This window comes from Solanum verrucosum, unplaced genomic scaffold, assembly GCF_900185275.1.
Source record: "Solanum verrucosum unplaced genomic scaffold, falcon-dt-bn FXZP01000279.1, whole genome shotgun sequence".
NCBI lineage: Eukaryota > Viridiplantae > Streptophyta > Magnoliopsida > Solanales > Solanaceae > Solanum > Solanum verrucosum.
The window spans coordinates 1,767,570-1,791,463 of NW_026020289.1; the positions used below are offsets into that span (position 1 = coordinate 1,767,570).

The 23,894-nt window shown below is 31.4% G+C and overlaps 3 protein-coding genes across 3 annotated transcripts in view; 2 read left to right on the forward strand and 1 right to left on the reverse strand.

Moving 5' to 3' along the window:
* LOC125834427 (ethylene-responsive transcription factor SHINE 3-like) overlaps positions 1-23,894 on the reverse strand; it is a 388,745-nt gene that overhangs the window by 192,210 nt on the left and 172,641 nt on the right. The gene's annotated exons all lie outside the window — the stretch shown is intronic.
* LOC125834405 (RNA-binding protein 1-like) lies at positions 9,826-12,306 on the forward strand. Its single transcript, XM_049513547.1, has 6 exons — positions 9,826-9,925; positions 11,395-11,507; positions 11,588-11,744; positions 11,815-11,876; positions 11,965-12,046; positions 12,203-12,306. The coding sequence occupies exons 1-6, from the start codon at positions 9,826-9,828 to the stop codon at positions 12,304-12,306; spliced, it is 618 nt and encodes a 205-aa protein (XP_049369504.1).
* On the forward strand, positions 19,384-22,771 carry LOC125834406 (nuclear speckle RNA-binding protein A-like). The gene is made up of 6 exons (XM_049513549.1): positions 19,384-19,483; positions 21,858-21,970; positions 22,051-22,207; positions 22,278-22,339; positions 22,428-22,509; positions 22,668-22,771. The coding sequence occupies exons 1-6, from the start codon at positions 19,384-19,386 to the stop codon at positions 22,769-22,771; spliced, it is 618 nt and encodes a 205-aa protein (XP_049369506.1).

Consider the following 23,894-nt stretch of genomic DNA (forward strand, 5'->3'; position numbering starts at 1 on the left):
ATACTCTAAAATGAATCATGTGTTTAATCAGTTTATTGTCTATTGTTATTCATTTATTTGCCCCGTATGATCACTTTTATGACAGATAAAATTGTGTATATGTTTACTACTATACTTTAAATCACCAGCTCTCCTTTCGCTAAAAAATAGAGAAAGTGATTAGATAATTGCCTCGTTACTGGTATGCTTTATCTTAGAAATTTGCTTTAAACATCTTGCCTATAGGATTTCACTTCAACATGTTACTTGATGTAGTGATTGCATGTTGTATATTATCTAGACATCACGGCTTTAGTTTTAAAATCATGTCGATAAAAGTGTGAAATTAACATGTTAAGTTCTTTGTTAATTCACTTTAATATGGATAATTGCTAACTTTTGCATGTCTTAATCAGATGCCAACAATTTTAATATCTCTTCAATTAATTAATCCTAGTGATTGTTTTGTTAATTATTACAATTCAGCTGTAAATAATTTTAGCATGTTCACTTAGATATCATGCCTATAGGAGTTACATTTTTTTTGTTATTTGGGTGTCGAATTTAAGCATGCAGTGGTAAACTTTGTTACGTCTTAGATAGATACCATGCCTATAGGATTTAATAACTTGCTTAAATAAAATAGATGTCATGCCTGTTCTGATACTATTTTCAGCATGTGCACACTTAGATATCATGTCCATAGGACTTAATTAATAAGATCAAATCGGATTGTTAAAAACTTCTCTTATAATTTTCAGCATGTCAAGTAAGTAAAATAAATATTTTGTATACTCCCTGCTCACTGTTAATTGATTCCTGCAACAAACTATTTTCTGGCCAGTCAAATAAATCAAGCATGATAAAATTTGGTTCAAATCCTATACCCTGATTTAATCTGCCCGAAATATTTATGGCTGCATCTGCTAAGCTGCTAGTACTTAAATAACTCTTTGTATTAATAATAAATCTACTACCGTTTTCTAAAATAAATTTTTGCATTTGTAATCGCTTTCCTGCTATATTTTGAAATCATTTAATAACTTTTCCTACCCTCATATTAATTTCTGCATCTGCTACTTTAAACATACGACCCTAATTCAAATCTGCTCTAAATATTAACTTCTGCATCATAAATCACTGTTATGCCACTCTTTTAAATCAGTTTAACACTTTTCCTGCACTTGTTGATTTTCTGCCCTTTCCCAATTAAATAATGGTTTTGTTATAATACTTGCTCAAGCGCGCTTATATGCTCACACACTTAGCATGAGACCTTCACTAATTACGTGTTGTTTGCAAGCATGTTAATAAAATCTAGAGGCCAATATGAGACCCTACGTGCTAAATGCTCGTCCAAAGTGTTTGACTTGGTGTTTAGGTGGGCCTATTATATTTATTTTGTCTAAATTTATCCTAATAGCAGTCCAATGCCTCTTGGACCTTACGTGGGGACGCTAGACACCTTTTTAGAGACGGAAAAGCATGCGGTGGTGGGGTAGGGGTAGTTTAGGCCCTATGGAGATGATGACATCGACTCGGTCTAAGCGACAAACCTTGGTTTTGTCTGTCCCTACGAGAAGCTGATCGAAATAAGAAAAGTCGAGTGCTGATCCTAAGTCCTTCAGAGTCTCCCTTTCCTTTATCCCTTTATTGGTTTATTATTATATTTATTCGGGGTAGCTTAAATAACATAAAAAATGGTTTGCTTAATTTATTTGTGCAATTTATGTCTCCTCGCTCCTCTCTTTATTAATTGTTTAAATATTTATTTCTTGTTTATTATCGCTTAGTTTCGCATGCCTATCTAATTAACTAAAATAATAAAAGCGCCCTTAATTGCTTAATGTTATTATCACCTAGCTTTTGCATGCTTAATTTATTAAATCAATAAATAAATTGACATTGTTTAATATTATTTATCACTTAGTAACTATGCTAATTAAATAACCAAATAATGAAGTGACCTTAATTGCTACTTGTAACCCCCACATAAACTGCATGAGACACGGCCGGGACCCACATTTGTGGACCTCGAGGGATGCCTAGCACCTTCCCCTCGAGGTAATTTGAACCCTTACCCGATCTCTGGTTCGTTGACCTTAGCTAGACTTAGTTATGTTAGATAGGTGCCCTAACGCGCCTTAATTCGTTAGGTGGCGACTCTTCAATCACCCAAAGCCCAAAAGAGTTGTTAGGTCGTGCACCAGAACCCGTTTTGCGAAAAACGGGGCGCGACAACTACAGTGGTGACTTTATGTCTTTTCTCTTTTACTATTCCATTTTGAACTATCGCATCAAGTATTTTCATGCCCATTACAAAGTGTAGCTTACATCATTATAGCATAAAGTAGATTGATTGAGTCATCATTTAAATTTTTGTGCATTCTTCATAGTGAAAAATTATTATAATTTTAAATTACATATTTAAAGTGACAATTTTTTTTCCTTTTTTGAAAAATTGTTAATTCGAAATGAAAATTGTATACTTGTCGATAATATATTTTTAGATGTTACATTACATTAGAAAATAATTACAATTATCAGAGACTTATTAATGGTCTTTATGATTTATTTGGGCTGGACATAAATACCGAAAAACTAAAATACTAAACCGAATCAATTTTTATTAGTATTTTGATTTCATATTTTGGTAACATATTTTTATATTTTTGATATTTCGGTTTGGTTTTTGGTAACATGCTTTTATATTTTGGGTATTTCAATTTAACCGAAATATACACACCAATATACATAATATAATAGATATTATGTAATTATTAATATTATAATATTATATCAGATATAATAACTACTAAGCCTTTAAAGTTATATTTCCTTTTTTGCCCTTATCAACTAGCAAGTTAACATTAGGTTTTCATGTTTGTTTTCCTGCCGCACTTTCTGCTTCTCTTCCAAATTCGACTTCCAGCCTCGGAAGTCCAAGCTCCAGCAATCGAGACCAACAACATGAGATTTCAAGTTTTCAACTTCTAGTTCAAGGTATTTGTTCTTACTTTTTGGATTCCATTACGTATAATAAGACATTTGCTTTCAACTATGAATTCCAGTAAAGAATCCATCTAAATTCAATCGAGATCACATAATCCTACCAAAAACCACCATTGTTGCATACCACCATCTCTTCAAAAAAGTCCAAGAAATGGATACCCCTTACTACCCATTCCATTTTCGATACCCCATTCATTTCCAACTATTGCGATTTCAAATTTTCTTCTTCCATTTTTTTTGTATGATTTTCATTGAACTAATTAAGTGTGTGAAAATAGAATTTAATAAATCGAATCAAATTACAAAAAACCGGGCCAAATTAAAGAAACCGAACCAAACCGAATTAATTCGGTTCGGTGTTCAGTACAACAATTTCAATTACCAAAAATCGAAATAAAAAATTGAAATCGATCCGAATTACAGAATGCCCAACCCTATGATTTATAATATGCTAATTGCGAATATTATATAACATAAATAATATTAAAATAATCAAAAAGTGAAATAAAGATAATGAATAGCAGTTCTCTGAATTTGGAGAACTACTATTCATGTCTCTGTAAATAGAGAATAGAGAGCCTTTTAGAGTGTGGTTGAAGAACCTATTCTCTATTTTTAGTGTCCAAGAAAATTCATATCATCATGATCATCACATAGCCTTTTCATTTCAACCCCTTTTTATTCATTAAGATTTATCAAGTGGACAATTAACCCTTCACCTCATCCCATTACTCTCAACACACAAACAATGTAGGGAATACACAAATCTACTAGAATACAAGGTTTCGGAGATCACTTGCTTTAAATCACACAATTAATCACTCCAAGAGTTGAGTCTTCCCCTTCCGATTCACTTCCGAAGTCACACAATCTATAACAATCAAGTATTCATAATAAATTTCTACAAACAACAATACCCATTGTCTCTGCGCGCGAGAGTGGAGATTGTGAACTGATTTTGAGTCTTTTTTCGCAATGATTTTCACCAATGAGTTCCTAAAGCCTTCAGTAATGATTTCAAGTATTAAATTTTGGATTCAAACCTTCTTTTTGAAATTGGGGTTTGAGTTGATTGACCCTTTTTACAAGGAAATCGATGTGGGTATGGTTGTTTCTGGAAATTTATTGTGAATACTTGTTTGTATATAGATTGTGTGGCTTCAGATGCAATTTGGAAGAGGAAGACTCAACTCTTGGAGTGATTAATTGTAATATTTAAAGCAAGTGATCTCCCACTTTTAATATATTCTAGTTTCACGGCACGTGCGTTGCACATGTATATCGTATATATAGTATACAATGTTGTAAAATTGAATTAATATTACTAAATTAAAGTTTTATAGAAAATAATTGTAATTTAAAATAAATGATTAATACATATTGTCATAGAGTTACTTGTATTTTGAGATCAAAATGACCAGATATTATTGAAACATTTCAAAATACATTCAAAGTTTAAATATGGGGAGAAAATAACATTTCTGTAGTAGTATTATTATTTACTTCAATAAATTTTGTAAACAAATTTAACCAACAAAATTTTAAAAAAAATATCAATACAAAAAATGTCACCAATAGTGTTTCCTCTTGAAGTTATGAACATAAATGATGGACACCATTTAAATATAATTTTTCTCTTAAATATTCATACTTGAATTTCGTATGTCCATGACAGTAATAAGGATTACCATAAATATTTCAATATTTTATCTTCATACGTTATCTTTCTTTTACCAATTAATATTTGAGTAAGACTATCATAGAGATGTAATTCTACAAAAAAAAAAAAAGGTACTTTATTGTTATAACGAATGATGGTTAAATTGAGGTTTGAGTGTATGTCAAATATTTAATTTGACAAATTCTTTGTTTTAGATATACATATATATTTCAGTAGCATTATTTAATTTTAATATATGAACAACATAACCTTATGTGAAAAATATTTCATTTCTTTAAGTTTCTACCTTATCTTTGTAGAATTGCAGACTTCTCCTTTTTCCTGCCGCATACATATCATATAGTTGTTGTCTAATGAAAGTATCTAGTATCTTGTAGAAGTTGTATCGTGATATAATATATTAAACTTTTTCAATAATAAAAATTAATAGATGACTAAAATTTAATGTATTGTTTATAGAATCTTTAATTATTGATTAAAGATTATTTTATGATCAATCATTATTTTCTTATCTATTTTTATATAGCTAACAAGGAATGTATCTTGTGACATAAATTTTTATCAAATTAAAATGAAGACAAAATAATAGGGAAAAAAATATGGAAAGATACATAGCCAATGAAGAAGGAAGACAAAAATATATGATCATGTTACATTTACTATGGTGCTCCATTTGATTAAAATCTCTTGTCACCAACACTTTACTTTCTTCGTTCATTTTTACTTACTTATCTATTAAAAAATAATTATTATCATATTATAAGTAAAAGTGAAAATCTATTTTTGAAATAGTGGATTTAACATCAAAACTAATGATTCAATGGACTATGTTGATCCCCGTTGTTTTAGCAAAATCAGAAAGAAACTGCTTCATTTGAGGGTAAAAGAATAAAAATTAAAAATTAAAAAAGAAATATCTTACCCAAATCATGTGAATTTTTTCATATTTGTTTATTGTTATTGTCTTTTCCACAACTTTTCGTCACTGTTAACTCATGGAAATCGTAACAAAAAATACGAGTGTCAATTTATGAATGATTTGCTACAATTTGTTCACCAACTCTTTCTTATGTGGTACCTCAAATTTCGTTGAATATTGAACTTAATCAACTATTGCAAATAACCCTGAGATTTTTTAAGAAGAAGAAGAGTAGAAAACTTTAAAAAATCATAGTTTAAAAGTGAGAGGAAACCCCCTATTTATAGCTAACAAATAGTAGTATGAATAGGTGCTAACTGTTCCTTATCAGAAAAGTTACAACCTTCCGTAAAAGTCACAGCTCATCGAAAAAATCACAACCTTTTGCAAAAGTCACAACTCATCGGAATAGGCACAACCCTTCGAAAAAGTCACAATCCATTGAAAAAATCACAACTCATCGAAAATGTCAAAACCCATCAAAAAAGTCGCAACACTTTGGAAAAGTCACATCTCTTTTAGAAAATCACAACCCTTTAATATGAAAGGGTATCTACTTTTAATATAATGCAATAATACAAATAATAAAATAAATTGAGTATTTTTAATTAGGGGTATTATACTAATTCAACATTCAGTTTAAGAGTTCATGCTTTTAAGGTAGTATAAGTATATATATATTGATGGTGATGTATGTCTAATAATTATCTTTACATTTAAACTTCAAAATTAGTGTTTTAATTAAAAACAAATATCTTTTCTCACAGAGTATGAGTTATGGTAAAACTCAAACTCTAACTCTTCCTCTTCCCTTGATTGGTTGAAATTTACTGAGAAGAAATACTCCTACAACTTGTCAACGCACACAATAAATTCTTAGTCTTTGATTTTCTCACTCTCAAACTAATCCCCCACGAATCCACCATTTCTTCTCGCAAGGAGAGACACCTCTCGCGCGCAGAGACAATGGCCATCGTTGTAAGCAGAGATTTCAAACACAATAGATTTATCAGATTCGACATTGACGATGGTACCTGTTTCATACCTTATATACTATGGATCAACCAAGAAACTTCGTGTCACTTCTCCCGTTGAATCTAGGCATAGTGAGCAACACCGATGAATCAAAAGGTGAAGCAAAAATCGCCACAGTGAGATGTCCTGGCCAGCCACGAATGTAATCGGAAAGTTTCAATAAGCGAAGATTTACAGATGTATTTGACACATTTATTAATGTATCTAATATATTATTGAGATATGATTATATGTATCTAATTTTTATTCATGTATCTTATTAAGTGCTATGTATCTAATGAATATATTGGAGATTTACGTATTATTGAAAATTTACACATATATTTAACACAATTTATTTTGTAATGTATGTATTCGGTTCTTGTGATATATATATTTGGTCTTCTATCATTATATTAAATTCTCTTAATGAAAGTTCTGCCGTGCCGCCATGCGAAAGAGAGAAGGGACCCAGGTGGCATATTTGTATAATCCTGCCTTCAAATGAAGCTTTGCAAACGTTTTTTCTTGCAAATGTTGATCACATTACTTGGATTTGTATATGAAGTAAAAAATATTAATTTAATTTCTCTATGGCTTAATAAAATGGATAGATAATGTCTCACGGATTATAAATTGAGTGCATGCTTCTGTATAACTTTTGTTATAATTTCTCTGTATTCTTCTTTAGTGTAAATTATAAATTATTTGGAGTAAATTATAAAGGGAAAAGGATTAAAACTTAAAAGTACTCCTCAACTTTGATTTATTAGTTGACTTTATTTTTATCGTTAAAATAAAATTGTTCTTACCCTGTCGTTACTATACTTAATATACGTGCCCCTCTGTGGACAGAAATCTCCAAATCAATCAAAATTAATTTGAATTCTTTTAAATGACACATTCTCATTTTAAACCCATGCCCCGACCCCTCTAAGAACCTAACCCAAAAAACATCCAACCTATTTCCCTTGCTCATTCTCTCAAAGAACACTTCCCCTCCGGTTGTTGCCCCCTCCGATTGTATGCCACCGATAGTTCTTTTAATATTTTCCACCATCCCCTCCAATTGTTGTTCAAATATCTTCACCTATCCTCCAATAGTTTTTTTAATGTCACAAAATAGCTATCCGTCTCAAAGAAAATATAATATAATATATGTTATTTTCACGTATGTTCATTTCTATATATTAAATTTTCTTAATGAAAATTCTGAGTTTACCACCTGCCGTTATGTAAAAGAGAAGAGACCTAGGGTGCAATGGTGGACCCAGAATTTTCACGAAGTGGGTTCAAGATATAAAATAAATTAAACAATGTTGCAAGCAGAATCGAACTCAAGTTGGATGGACAAAAAGAACCCTCTTCTCCGCTAGGCAAAGCATCAAATTTGTGCAAAATGGAGTAAAAAATGTAATATATAACGAAGTGGTTTCATATGAACCCACTTGACCAATTGCAGGTCCTCCCTTGGTGGTGGAGCCAGACATTTACGAAGGGTGTGCAAAATTTAAAGAAGCAACTAACAAAAAGATTTAGTGAGTGAGTTCACATCTATTTTGCTCAATCTAACGACTTTATCATCGATCAAGAACGGCGTCAATAATTTTTGTTTTCCACCAAATACAATCCATATAATTTTTTATCTTCAGTTTTGATTGCTTTTAGTTATAAAAAAAACACGGTAAATTGTATAGACTGAAACAATAGATTTTTAATGGATGAGTCAAAGATTTTTATTAACGCATATCACACATTAAACAAAAGTAACACTAATTTATCGATTTCTACTTTAATCTAAAGTTATTTATATATAGTGTTAATTACCGTGATACACATAAAAAATGACCTTATACTGGGAGAATGCAACTTTTAAAGTCTATAATTTTCTTTATTTAGACCTGTTTGTCACAACTGTTTCTATTGTCCGAAAAAATCATGACTACTATATAAGCACATAATGCACGTTCAACAATTTTATAGTTTATTTAGTCAATTATTTAAGAAGCTAAAAGTACTTTGTTATAAAATAAACCTTGCACTATAGGAGTACTATTTTTTTTGTTTTTAATCATTAGATATTTAGAAGTAATTTTAGATTGAGGTGAACACAATCTCTCATATATAAATAAGTTTTCATTTTAAGTGAGTTCTTTATATAGCTTCGCCTATAAGAGAAGGCAGGAAGTTTTCTAGTCTACCCATAAATTCATCAAATTTATAGAAAATGAAAGTATATTAGTGGTGGATACTCATATATATATATAGATATATCTTTGTGATGTAACATGGCAGTTGCTTACATATTACATAATTGCATTGTGAAATAATATAATCTATTGAAAATTGCTATTTAACTAACTATTGACCCATAATTTAAATATTTTAATAGTTTATAACAAATGAATAATAAGCTTTAGCTAATTTTTGTATATCTCATTCATAGGTTCTTCATAAAAATTTACCATCTTCCGAGAGTAGAAGAACTATTATAAAACTAGTGTAATCAAAAATATTTTTTTAAAAATAATTGTGGATATAATCTCTATCGCAGCTAATATAAGAATAGTCAACAAAAGAAGAATTTTTGCTAGGAATCTGACTTATTTAAAAAATTAGGTTTGTTACGTTTACAGACTATTTAATTTACATAATTTTCCTTTGCTAGATTCAAATATAATAAAAATAGTGAAAACAAATTCAGATACTAAAAATGAGTAATGGATGGTTAGTTATTCTTTTTTTTCTTGAAATGATTTAGTGTGAAAAGAAATTCATACCTACATTAAAAATATGTAATGGAGAGTTATTCATTCAACCTTTTTCCTAAACTGATTTTGTGAAAAATATTTTATCTATAATCTTTGAATCTCGTGTTAATAACATGAAGCTAAAAGTAATAATATGAAATAAAAAAGTAAAAAAATAAAGAAAATCTTTTCTCTATTTTCAAAGTGTATTTTAATATGTATAATTAGTTAATAATTTGTTAATGAGACAATCATCGCCAATTTTGTTAACTTCAGGCTGCCACTTGGCAACTTGTGATACTTCTACCCTTACTTAATATAGAAGATTTCCATTTTAAGTAAATTCATCATTGTGCTTGGCGGATCTTTCTTTACAATACATTTTTTTGTCTTTCCTTAAATAGTGAGTACTACTTTTCCTACTCTTTCAATTTTAGTAGAAACTCATTTTCTCTCTGGTGGAGTAACATATGGCGGATGCTTACCGGAAGGACACCAACGGTGGGCAGCAGGCAGTGGCATCGCCGGATCTCACTGCTCTCGTCATGGAAAGTCCTTTCAGCGAATATGGTATCAAATCAACTCTCTGTCTGTTTAAAATCTTATCGAGAAAGAAGAGGCAATTTAAGATTTTAGCATATTTTTTGCTCAGTAGGGTGGATCAGTAGAAATTATATAAGAAAAATCAATATTAAAATATATACTTTAACAATTCTTCCTTGACAAGCAGCTATTTTTCCTTCCTGATAATACATAGCTCTCTCATTCTAATACTTCAGTCTTATTATTTGCTGCATCACGGAAAAACAAAAGTTCTCTAGTACAAGATGAAAAATTATGTTACAACCAAGGGTGGATCTAGAGGGTTGCCAGGGTATTCAACTGAATCCTCACGACAAAAAATTGCACTAATATATTTAAGGTATTTTTTAATAGATTTATATAGATTTTGAATCACCTAAACACAAGATTGAAGGTTGACTCATGGTTTAGGGGTTTAAAATTTATCTTGAGATTTTAAGTTCAAATTTCATGCACTGAATTTTTATTTTCGAATCACTTTAGTGAAAATTTTGCATCCGCCACTAATTACAACTTATGTACTTTCATGAGAATGACACTTGAAGTAGGTTAACAAGTTTAATTTATTGCACTAAATTTCAAGTAAAATAATTCAGTTATTATATAATATGATTTTAGTATATAATTTATGTCAAACTATTATCTTCACTTATGAGTACAAATCAAGTTTAACAAAGTTAATTATCTACCTAAGTTAGATAACAAAAATCTATAATTATTTTTATGCAGCATTACAGTAATTATGGAAAAAGTAATTAAAAATATGTATAAAAAAAAAATCAAAAGAAAGAGATAAGTCTAAATCATGAAAAGTACTAAAAATGATTACTAAGTTCACAATCATATATATATATATGTATAGAAATATTTAGGAATTCTTTTAATACATATACAAAACCTTTTCCAAAAATGTTGTCCAATGATTCACCCAATTTTTACTTGGGTAATTAACTTATTATCTTTTCTAAAATATCAGCTTGTCATGGTTATTTTAATAAGCTTTTTGTCCAATTTTAGTAAGAAAAGTAGATATATAAAATAAGGATAAGAAGTTTTATAATCTAACTAATATTGTGGCATTTTAGTACATTCAAAATATTTTTAACTTAACACCACAAGATTCAAAAGTCTTGTTTAGTCACTCGACAATCAAATTGAAATGAAGCGATCGAGTAACTAACCATACACATAGTGGGAGTTTTAAAAAAGAACTGAATCAACCGAGTAGCCACCCCTATTAATGAACAATAATGATGCATATCTAACTTCATTAGGATTGATGCGTAGTAGTTGTTGTATGTCAATAAAAAGTATGGAATTAGCAATGATATTAGTGGCTAAGATTGTTTCAAGTTTCAGGTTTAGTTCATATTTGGTTATGCTTAATTTTACTGTTCTTTGCTTATTGTTTGTGCACAATTAATCATATTTGTTTATGCTGATTTTCCCCTTTTTAGAAGTTCCAAGTAGTCCTGAATATCCTGGCTATTATGATGGTGATGATGAAAGGGGAATGATGAGAAGCACAGCTTCTATTGAAGCATCCTATGAGCACTACCTTCGTACTGGGGTACTTAATTTTTATTTCCTTTTGAGGTTGGTTCCGTATATAATACTGTATAGGTCTAATATAGTGGTAAAATTTTCCAGCAAATTTTGTCCCATGAGTCCATTCATAGTGGAATTATGGGCATTGAGGATGTTGGAATGGTAGGTGGCAGACCAGAAGCTACCCTTCCTCCAAATGCTAGCAGTACATTGTATGTAGAGGGTTTGCCTGCGGACTGTACAAGAAGAGAGGTGGCACGTATCCTTTTCTTGTGTGGAAATTAGCTTATGGCCCATTCTAGTTTTTCCCTTTACTTCAGTTTTTGCAGATATATTCCGCCATTTTGGAGGTTACAAAGAAGTTAGGCTAGTACCAAAACCATCAATATATGTAAGAATACGTTGCACATCGTCTACTTAATTCTGTGTAGTGTTATATATTTTGGATTCACTGCTGTATCAACTAATTAATTATGCAGGCTGGAGCCAATACCTTGATTCTTTGCTTTGTTGATTTTGTGAGTCCGCTTCATGCAGCTGCTGCAATGGATACATTACAAGGTGAGCTTGACACACTCTCTTCTTTTTTGCTAGAATTTGACTCGTCATTTCATGCTGAACCTTTTCTGCTTGAAAGAAAATTGTCGGACAATATCACATGTTGCCGCTGGTGTACATCTATGAAAGACAAATTTCTAGTAAAACTAAATCTTGCAGGTTATCAATTCGACCTTGATGCGCATGATTCAGGCAACTTAATGCTGGAATTTGCTCGTAATCCTGGTGCGAGGTCAGGTGGAGGGAATCGTGGAAAATGTTGAAACTATGTCTATTTACAGGTACGCTTTACCCTTTTATTATTGATGACCATAACATATGGTACAAAGTTACTAAAAATTGTGGAACTATACTTGTGTGTAGGACTTGCCATGTTTGGAGAGCGACGTTATGCTGCGAGCGTGTTTCTCTGATCATGTACCTGTAATATTAACTGTAGCTGCTGCTTAGCAGTTTGAAAAGTTGCTTGGCTGATCATGCCATGAATTGTTTGAATTTCTTTTTAAATTCGCTACTACTTATGATAGAAGTAGACATTATCAACTTGTGCTCTGTTGATGAAAAAACTGGGAGGCGTTTAGTATCTGCTTGCTGTCATTTAGATCTGGAGACTTTTTAATGTTAATCCTTGCTAGAAAATGTATGTGCTTTAATACCCTTGGTTCATTTCTTGATGGTTTTGGACTTTCGGTTACCTTCTCTAAATAATGCATTCTTGGTTGGTGCTGGTGCTGGAAAAACGTGGCGACTTTTACCCAAGGGTAGCTCTTATCTTACCAATGCTAACAAGGATTGCCATTCCATTAAAAGCAATGGATTGTTGTAAAGGCTGGAGTCCGAAGCTCGCCATGAATGAAATACTTGAGAAAAAAAAGAAGAAAATATGTAGTCCAAACTAGTACTACTATCTATTTTTTCGCAGCCTAATTCTGTAAATCTAAATTTAAAAATTTAGGATTGGATAGAGTAATTAGAAATAGAGCCGAAAGCAATGGGTTCAGTTGAATCTACAACAACAAGCTAAAATTCCCCTCTTAACTCTCTGGATATCTCTCTTGCTCTCTTTTTGTGTTGCTTATTAATTTCATCAATAGTTGTTCAAAGTTACAATAGTAGTTACTTACGCCTACACTACAACCTACCTACAGAGAGCACATTTTTTTTGAAGATAGAAGAACTACTATAAGACTAGTGTTATTAAATGTTTTTTTTCTTTAATAATTGTGAATATATAAATCTATATCGTAGTTGCTATAAAAATAGCGTGCAAAAGAAAATATTTTTGCTAGAAATCTGACTTATTTAAAAATTACATTTGTTACGTTTACAAATTATTCTTTGCATAAATGTTCTTTAAGTGAGATCCAAATATAACAAAAATAGTAACAAAAAATCCATACATCGTAAATGAACATTGTAGAGTTATCCATTGAAACTTTTTCCTAAAATGATTTTGTGGTTAATTTTTGAATCTCATACTAATAGCATGATGCTAAAAGTAATAATATGAAATAAGAAAATAGACAATAAATAAATAAAAACTTTCTTCTATCTTCAAAGTGTATTCAAATTGTGTTAACATAAAACTGAAAGTAACAATATGAAATAAGAAATAGACAAAAAAAAAATTAAAGAAGAAATTTCCTCTATCTTCAAGATGTATTCAAATGTGTACAATTAATTAATAATTTGTTAATAAGTCAATTATCGTCAAGTGTGCTAATTTTAGGCTGCCACTTGGAAACTTCTCATGTTTTTGGCATGCTTTAATATATAAAAATTTTATTTTTAGTAAATTCCTCACTTTGCTTTTTGCAGATCTTTCTTTTGAATTCATTTTCTTGTCTCTTCTTAAATTCGTCGGATTTTCTGAAACTTTCCCTTCTGTCCTTCGATTTTAGTAAAAATTGACAAGTTTATTCTCTCTCAGTGGAGTAATATGACGGATGCTTACCAGAGGTATAGCAACAGGAAGCGCCGACAACTCTTACTCATTTTGTCGCAAAATATCCTCAGAGCGAATATGATACATATCTAAATCAAATCTCTTTGTGTTTAAATAATTCAAGATTTTGGCATATTTTTTTGCTCAATTGGATGAGTTTATAGAATCTAGGGTTTATTCATTTACTTTTACAGTCAAAAACTTAATTTTCATAGCTTGTAGAAACTAGGGTTCGTTCATTTACTTTTTCAGTCAAAAACTTGATTTTTATGGCTTGTAAAAACTAGGATTTATTCATTTACTTTTTCAGTAAAAAACTAATTTTTAACTTTTTAGCTTGTAGAAACTAGGGTTATTCATTTACTTAATCAGTCAAAAACTTAATTTTTATGGTTTTTTGGTTGTGGTTGGTGTGATATAGTTATGGTAGTCATTGGGAGAACACTTACCGAGAATGTCTACAGAAGGCAGTGGATGAAATTAAAAAAAAAAAGTTGTAGTATATGTTTGTAGCCCCTCTAAATAGGGCAATGTGATTTTTTTTGGCTTAATACTAGAGCAGTTTTTGTGGTCTTTATACATTAGATGACCATTTTTTGTGTATGGACTTATTTAGTAATGGTGAACAGGGCGGCTCAACGTAATCGGAGGCCTAAAGCCAAATTTCAACTAGAGGCCTAAAATCTAAATAAACTTCATATGCATTAATTTTTTTTTTAAAAAAACTTACATTTTTAAATGCAAAGTATACTTAATATTTTTTTTTATAAATGATTTATTCGATTTCTTTTACAATTATTAGCTTTAGTTAAGATTTTATCAATTCAACGTTGAAAAACATTTCTTACTCGGGCAATTATTATATGAATTGTTAACATAGAATTTGATTCAAGAAGTTGATAATTTTGTATACGGGCATTTTAGTATGCTTGTTGTAATGCTTGAAAAACTAAGAAGAAATAGAAAAAGAATTTACAATTCACTCAATACTTTTCGACTATTGATTCATATTTTTGATAGAATATTACTCTAACTTATCAAAAATTTAAAGAAGAGAGTGTAAAAGGAGTTAAAAGAATAAAATAATGTGAATATTAGTGTAGTGAGTGTAAGAAAATGAAACAATTTTTCTTGATTTCTTCTATTTAAATGGGATTAATGAGAATAAAATATATATATATTTTTTAAAATATATATATATATTATCATAAATAATCAATCTTTTCTGTAAAAATGTAACACATAATTTATTATTGGTAAAAAATTGAGGCCCCCTAAAATTGGGGGCCTAAGGCAAATGCCTTATTCAAATAAGCATAGAGTCAGCCCTGGGTGAACCTATAATATTCCATTGAGGTTGTCAATTAGTGTAAAACTAGTTTAAAAAGGAATAGGATTCCATCACATTGTGCCTGGATGTGAGCAAGGGTTCCTGCGTCATGAACATTTGACACCTTCGGTGTGTGTGCAAGATAGTAAATGATTTCGACCATCATCGACAGATGATGATAAAAGACTATATTTCAAAAGAGTTTGGATTTGGGATAGGTAGTTTGAACTAGTGTTCAAGGGAGCATGAAGCTGAAAAAAGCGACAAGGCCATGCGTCATTGTAAGACTTCGAAAGAGCTAAATAGATATTTGTGTAAGTCGCTCATAAGTTTTTAGTTTTGGGTCAACTTCAAACGATCATATCTTTTAACACATAAAGAATCAGGTGGCCCATGAGCTATCAAATTGAAGTTCTTTGAGTCCTCTTTCTAACGCCGCCAAGTTTGCTGAATTTCCAGCTCCTAGTAAAAAGTTATGGCTATTTGAGTGAACCCTCTCTATTTAAGCAATTTCATCCATTTTAGGAAAATGTATTTTGATCTTTTACCTTTTCCCACTTATCTTAGCACATTTTTACTGACCTAATTAAGGGTTTAATTAAATTCTAAATCACCCATTCACATTCTTAAACACTTAGGGATTTAGAGAAAGGTTTTAAGAGAAGAAAATGGGCTAAGTTCAAGCGTTCTTCAAGATTCGTGCAATTCGCCAAGAACATCGTTCTTTCTAGGTATGCATGTGAGGTTTCCCACAATGATGGACTCGTTCGTCCTCATGCCTATCATCTACAATTCGTCCATGAAATCGTTATATTAAGAGATTCTTGATTGGTTCTTGATTGTTGATTCATTCTTTAACAATGGAAGTTCTTGAGTTTCTTGGGTTGAGGATCTCGAGTATGAGTTGTGATTTTGATAGAGATTGTATGAGATTTCGATGAATTCGTGTTGGACTTGTGAATCAAAAAGAGTTTAGAAGAAATCACTCGATTCTAGATGAGTTAGGTATTTAATTTTTTTTGTATTTTTAAATTAAATTTTTCATATTGTATACAATTATAGTGTGTCTTTTCCTATGAGAAAAAACATAAAGTCACCACTGAAGTTGTCCCTCATTTTCAAAAAGACACCTTAACTTTGCAAGCATCCTGTTATCCCATAAAAGTTTTGAATATCTTAGTAAAAGAGCCATTTTGACCCGTTCCCTAACATGGTTTGTGAACACACAACACGAGTGTGAAGTAGTATTTTTTGCTCTGAATAACCAATTAAAAACTGCAACGTTTCGCTTTTTTTCTTTATTAATTAATTACTAAGTTCTTTTACATCATATTCCCCAAAACAATGCTCAAAAGAGCCATTAGTACTCCCTCTTGACGATTTCATCATCTTCCCAAAACAAGGTCAACGTTGATACTTTCTCTGACAAATTCATCATCTTCTAGAAGAGTAATAAGGTAGGAATTCATTTTCTCTTTTAATTTCCAGTCGAAAAGGTTAATTTAATATTTTTCAAGGTTTAATTTGAAGTTTCGGTTGGTACTTTCGGTTACCTTCTCCAAATAATGCATTCTTGGTTGGTGCTAGTGCTGGTGCTGGAAAAACGTGGCGACTTTTACCCAAGGGTAGCTCTTATCTTACCAATGCTAACAAGGATTGCCATTCCATTAAAAGCAATGGATTGCTGTAAAGGCTGGAGTCCGAAGCTCGCCATGAATGAAATACTTGAGAAAAAAAAGAAGAAAATATGTAGTCCAAACTAGTACTACTATCTATTTTTTCACAGCCTAATTCTGTAAATCTAAATTTAAAAATTTAGGATTGGATAGAGTAATTAGAAATAGAGCCGAAAGCAATGGGTTCAGTTGAATCTGCAGCAACAAGCTAAAATTCCCCTCTTAACTCTCTTGTCGACCGATGGATATCCTTCCGACTGAGTTGAACAAAATAGCTAACTAACTTAAAACTTATGCCTGATTTCTGATTGAAGGTCTACAATAGAGTTTTAGTGGTTTGGCCTACCTGTAGAGAGTGGTGCTATTGGGATGAATTTTTCTCTCTTGTTCTCTTTTCGTGTTGTTTATTAATTTCATCAATAGTTGTTCAAAGTACAGTAGTAGTTACTTATGCCTACTGCCTACCTACAGAGAGCACATTTTTTTGAACTACTATAAAACTAGTGTAATTAAATGTTTTTTCTTTTAATAATCGTGGATATATAAATCCATATCGTTGGACATCAACGGTGGACAGCAGCAGGCGACGCCGGCATCCCTTACTCATTTCATCGCAAAACATGCCCAGAGCGAATATGGTATGTATCTAAATCAACTTTCTTCGTATTTAAATAATTCAAGATTTTGGCATATTTTTTGCTCAGTTGGATGAGTTTATAGAATCTAGGTTTTATTTATTTACTTTTACAGTCAAAAACTTAATTTTCATGGCTTGTAGAAACTAAGGTTCGTTCATTCACCTTTTCAGTTAAAAACTTGATTTTTATGGCTTGTAAGAACTAAGGTTTATTCATTTACTTTTTTAGTCAAAACCTAAATTTTATGGCTTGTAGAAACTGGGTTATTCATTTACTTTATCAGTCAAAAACTTAAATTTTATGGCTTTTTTGTTGTGGTTGGTGTGATATAGTTATGGTAGTCATTGGGAGAACACTCACCAAGAGTGTCTACAAAAGTAAGTAGAGGAAATTAAAAAAAGTTGTATATGTGTGTAGCCCCTCTAAATAAGGCAATGTGATTTTTTTTTGGCTTAATACTAGAGCAATTTTTGTGGTCTTTATACATTAGATGACTTTTTTGGTGTATGGGATTATTTAGTAGTGATGAACCTATAATATCACATTGAGGTTGACAATTAGTGTAAAACTAGCTAAAAAAAAGGGATAGGACTCTATCACATTGCACCTGAACGTGAGCAAGGGTTCCTGCATCATGACCAATTGACACCTCCGGTGTGTGTCCAAGATAGTAAATGATTTCGACCATCATCGACATATGATGATAAAAGACAATAGTTCAAGAGAGTTTGGATTTGGGATCAGTAGTTTGAACTAGTGTTCAAGGGATCGTGAAGCGGAAAAAAGCAACAAGGCCTTGTGTCATTGTAACACCTCAGACTTCGAAATAGCTAAATAGATATTCGTGTAAGTCACTTATCAGCTTTTAGTTTTGGTCAATTTCAAATAATCATATCTTTTAGCACATAGGAATTTAGAGCAAGGTTTTTACTGACCCAATTAAGGGTTTAATCATATTCTAAATCACCCATTCATAGGTTCTTCATAAAAATTTACCATCTTCCGAGAATAGAAGAACTATTATAAAACTAGTGTAATCAAAAATATTTTTTAAAAAAAAATTGTGGATATAATCTCTATCGCAGCTAATATAAGAATAGTTAACAAAAGAAGAATTTTTGCTAGGAATCTGACTTATTTAAAAAATTAGGTTTGTTACGTTTACAAACTATTTAATTTACATAATTTTCCTTTGCTAGATTCAAATATAAAAAAAATAGTGAAAACAAATTCAGATACTAGAAATGAGTAATGGATGGTTAGTAATTCTTTTTTTTCCTGAAATGATTTAGTGTGAAAAGAAATTCATACCTACATTAAAAATATGTAATGTAGAGTTATTAATTCAACCTTTTTCCTAAAATGATTTTGTGAAAAATATTTTATCTATAATCTTTGAATCTCGTGTTAATAACATGAAGCTAAAAGTAATAATATGAAATAAAAAAGTAAAAAAATAAAGAAAATCTTTTCTCTATTTTCAAAGTGTATTTTAATATATATAATTAGTTAATAATTTGTTAATCAGACAATCATCGCCAATTTTGTTAACTTCAGGCTGCCACTTGGCAACTTGTGATATTTCTACCCTTACTTAATATAGAAGATTTCCATTTTAAGTAAATTCATCATTGTGCTTGGGCGGATCTTTCTTTACAATACATTTTTTTGTCTTTCCTTAAATAGTGAGTACTACTTTCCTTCTCTTTCAATTTTAGTAGAAACTCATTTTCTCTCTGGTGGAGTAACATATGGCGGATGCTTACCGGAAGGACACCAACGGTGGGCAGCAGGCAGTGGCATCGCCAGATCTTACTCCTCTCCTCGTGGAAAGTCCTTTCAGCGAATATGGTATCAAATCAACTCTCTGTCTGTTTAAAATCTTATCGAGAAAGAAGAGGCAATTTAAGATTTCAGTATGGTGGATCAGTAGAAATTAGGGTTTATTCATTTATTTTTTAGTTTAGAATTTAATTTTTAAGACTAGTAGAAACTAGGGTTTATTCATATACTTTTTCACTCAGAAACTTAATTGTTATGACTTGTAGATACTAAGGTTTATTCAATCAATTAGAAACTTAATTTTTTGGCTTGTCAAAAATAGAGTTTATTCATTTACTTTTTCAATTAAAAACTTAATTTTTATGTTTTTTTGTTGTGGTTGGTGTAATATAGTTATGATAGGAATTGAGAATACTCATCAAGAATGTCTTGTATACTCGTCAAGAAAGTCTTTGGTATTACAGAAGTAAGTGGAGGAAATAAAAAAAAGTTGTATATGTTTGTAGTCCCCGTGAATAGGGCAATGTGATTTTATTTTTTTTGGCTTAATATTAGAGCTATTTTTGTAGTTTTTATACATTAGATGAACCTTTTTGGTGTAAGGGCTTATTTAGTAATGGTGAATCTATAATATTCCATTGAGGTTGACAGTCAGTGTAAAACTAGCTAAAAAGAGGAGAGGATTCCATCACATTGTCACCTGGATGTTAGCAAGGGTTCCTGCATCATAAACAATTGACATCGGCCCCCGATGTGCTGTAAGATAGCTAGGAAATGATTTCGACCATCATTGACAGATGATGATAAAAGGCGATAGTCCAAGAGAGTTTGAATTTGGCGTAGGTAGTTTGAACTAGTGCTGAAGGGAGAAGCGAAAAAAAACAACAAAGTCTTGCTTCACTTTGAGTGAAGCGAAGTGTTTGCTTCACTTTGAGTGAAGCGAAGTGTTTGCTTCACCAAAGTGAAGCACACTTTTTAAAGAATGACAGACTAGCACACATTTTAATGAAAGACTAAAATAGACCTTCCACAATGACGATATATATATACGCAAATGTTCAATTTAAATGCTAACGTATGTATCACAAAATTCTTCACAATATAAGAAAAATCAATATTAAAATATATACTTTAACAATTCTTCCTTGACAAGCAGCTATTTTTCCTTCCTGATAATACATAGCTCTCTCATTCTAATACTTCAGTCTTATTATTTGCTGCATCACGGAAAAACAAAAGTTATCTAGTACAAGATGAAAAATTATGTTACAACCAAGGGTGGATCTAGGGGTTGCCAGGGTATTCAACTGAATCCTCACGACAAAAAATTACACTAATATATTTAAGGTATTTTTTAATAGATATATATAGATTTTGAATCACCTAAACACAAGATTGAAGGTTGACTCATGGTTTAGTGGTTTAAAATTTATCTTGAGCTTTTAAGTTCAAATTTCATGCACTGAATTTTTATTTTCGAATCACTTTAGTGAAAATTTTGCATCCGCCACTAATTACAACTCATGTATTTTCATGAGAATGACACTTGAAGTAGGTTAACAAGTTTAATTTATTGCACATAATTCAGTTATTATATAATATGATTTTAGTATATAATTTATGTCAAACTATTATCTTCACTTATGAGTACAACTCAAGTTTAACAAAGTTAATTATCTACCTAAGTTAGATAACAAAAATCTATTATTATTTTTATGCAACATTACAGTAATTATGGAAAAAGTAATTAAAAATATGTATAAAAAAAAATCAAAAGAAAGAGATAAGTCTAAATCATGAAAAGTACTAAAAATGATTACTAAGTTCACAATCATATATATATGTATAGAAATATTTAGGAATTCTTTTAATACATAGACAAAACCTTTTCCAAAAATGTTGTCCAATGATTCACCCAGTTTTTACTTGGGTAATTAACTTATTATCTTTTCTAAAATATCAGCTTGTCATGGTTATTTTAATAAGCTTTTTGTCCAATTTTAGTAAGAAAAGTAGATATATAAAATAAGGATAAGAAGTTTTATAATCTAACTAATATTGTGGCATTTTAGTACATTCAAAATATTTTTAACTTAACACCACAAGATTCAAAAGTCTTGTTTAGTCACTCGACAATCAAATTGAAATGAAGCGATCGAGTAACTAACCATACACATAGTGGGAGTTTTAAAAAAGAACTGAATCAACCGAGTAGCCACCCCTATTAATGAACAATAATGATGCATATCTAACTTCATTAGGATTGATGCGTAGTAGTTGCTGTACGTCAATAAAAAGTATGGAAGTGCAATGATATTATTGGCTAAGATTGTTTCAAGTTTCAAGTTTGGTTCATATTTGGTTATGCTTAATTTTACTGTTCTTTTCATATTGTTTGTGCACACTAAATCATATTTGTTTATGCTGATTTTCCCCTTTTTAGAAGTTCCAAGTAGTCCTGAATATCCTGGCTATTATGATGGTGATGATGAAAGGGGAATGATGAGAAGCACAGCTTCTATTGAAGCATCCTATGAGCACTACCTTCGTACTGGGGTACTTAATTTTTATTTCCTTTTGAGGTTGGTTCCGTATATAATACTGTATAGGTCTAATATAGTGGTAAAATTTTCCAGCAAATTTTGTCCCATGAGTCCATTCATAGTGGAATTATGGGCATTGAGGATGTTGGAATGGTAGGTGGCAGACCAGAAGCTACCCTTCCTCCAAATGCTAGCAGTACATTGTATGTAGAGGGTTTGCCTGCGGACTGTACAAGAAGAGAGGTGGCACGTATCCTTTTCTTGTGTGGAAATTAGCTTATGGCCCATTCTAGTTTTTCCCTTTACTTCGGTTTTTGCAGATATATTCCGCCATTTTGGAGGTTACAAAGAAGTTAGGCTAGTACCAAAACCATCAATACATGTAAGAATACGTTGCACATCGTCTACTTAATTCTGTGTAGTGTTATATATTTTGGATTCACTGCTGTATCAACTAATTAATTATGCAGGCTGGAGCCAATACCTTGATTCTTTGCTTTGTTGATTTTGTGAGTCCGCTTCATGCAGCTGCTGCAATGGATACCTTACAAGGTGAGCTTGACAGACACTCTCTTCTTTTTTGCTAGAATTTGACTCGTCATTTCATGCTGAACCTTTTCTGCTTGAAAGAAAATTGTCGGACAATATCACATGTTGCCGCTGGTGTACATCTATGAAAGACAAATTTGTAGTAAAACTAAATCTTGCAGGTTATCAATTCGACCTTGATGAGTATGATTCAGGCAACTTAATGCTGGAATTTGCTCGCAATCCTGGTGCGAGGTCAGGTGGAAGGAATCGTGGAAAATGTTGAAACTATGTCTATTTACAGGTACAAATTACCTTTGGTACGCTTTACCCTTTTATTATTGATGACCATAACATATGGTACAAAGTTACTAAATTGTGGAACTATACTTGTGTGTAGGACTTGCCATGTTTGGAGAGCGACGTTATGCTGCGAGCGTGTTTCTCTGATCATGTACCTATAATATTAACTATAGCTGTTGCTTAGCAGTTTGAAAAGTTGCTTGGCTGATCATGCCATGAATTGTTTGAATTTCTTTTTAAATTCGCTACAACTTATGATAGAAGTAGACATTATCAACTTGTGCTCTGTTGATGAAACAACAATTTTGATTGTCTGATTGCTGTCATTTAGGTCTGGAGACTTTTTAATGTTAATCCTTGCTAGAAAGTGTATGTACTTTAATACCCATGGTTCATTTCTTGATGGTTTTGGACTTTCGGTTACCTTCTCCAATTGGTTGGTGCCGGAGAAACTATTTTGGGATTGGTGCTGGTGCTGGTGCTTGTTGCGGATTTTTATTTGGAGTTGATGAAAGGACTTACTATTGTACGTGTAGAGTCTCCGAGTGTTCCTTCAAACCAGTTGGTCTATGACTTAGAGGGTTAAAACTTGGTTGGCGGCATCTCCTTTGAAGTCCCCCTCCATCATTCCGGAGCTGAAACATTCTGAATGACCTCCATCTGAAAAATGTGGCGACTTTTACCCAGGGGTAGCTCTTATCTTACCAATGCTAACGAGGATTGCCTTTCCATTAAAAGCAATGGATTTTTCTTTCTTTTCAATTCATTTTCTTGTCTCTTCTTATATTCGTCGGATTTGCTGAAACTTTCCCTTCTCTCCTTCGATTTTAGTAAAAATTGACAAGTTTATTCTCTCTCAATGGAGTAATATGACGGATGCTTACCAGAGGTATAGCAACAGGCAGCGCCGACAACTCTTACTCATTTTGTCGCAAAATATCCTCAGAGCGAATATGATACGTATCTAAATCAAATCTCTTTGTGTTTAAATAATTCAAGATTTCGACATATTTTTTGCTCAGTTGGATGAGTTTATAGAATCTAGGGTTTATTCATTTACTTTTACAGTCAAAAACTTAATTTTCATAGCTTGTAGAAACTAGGGT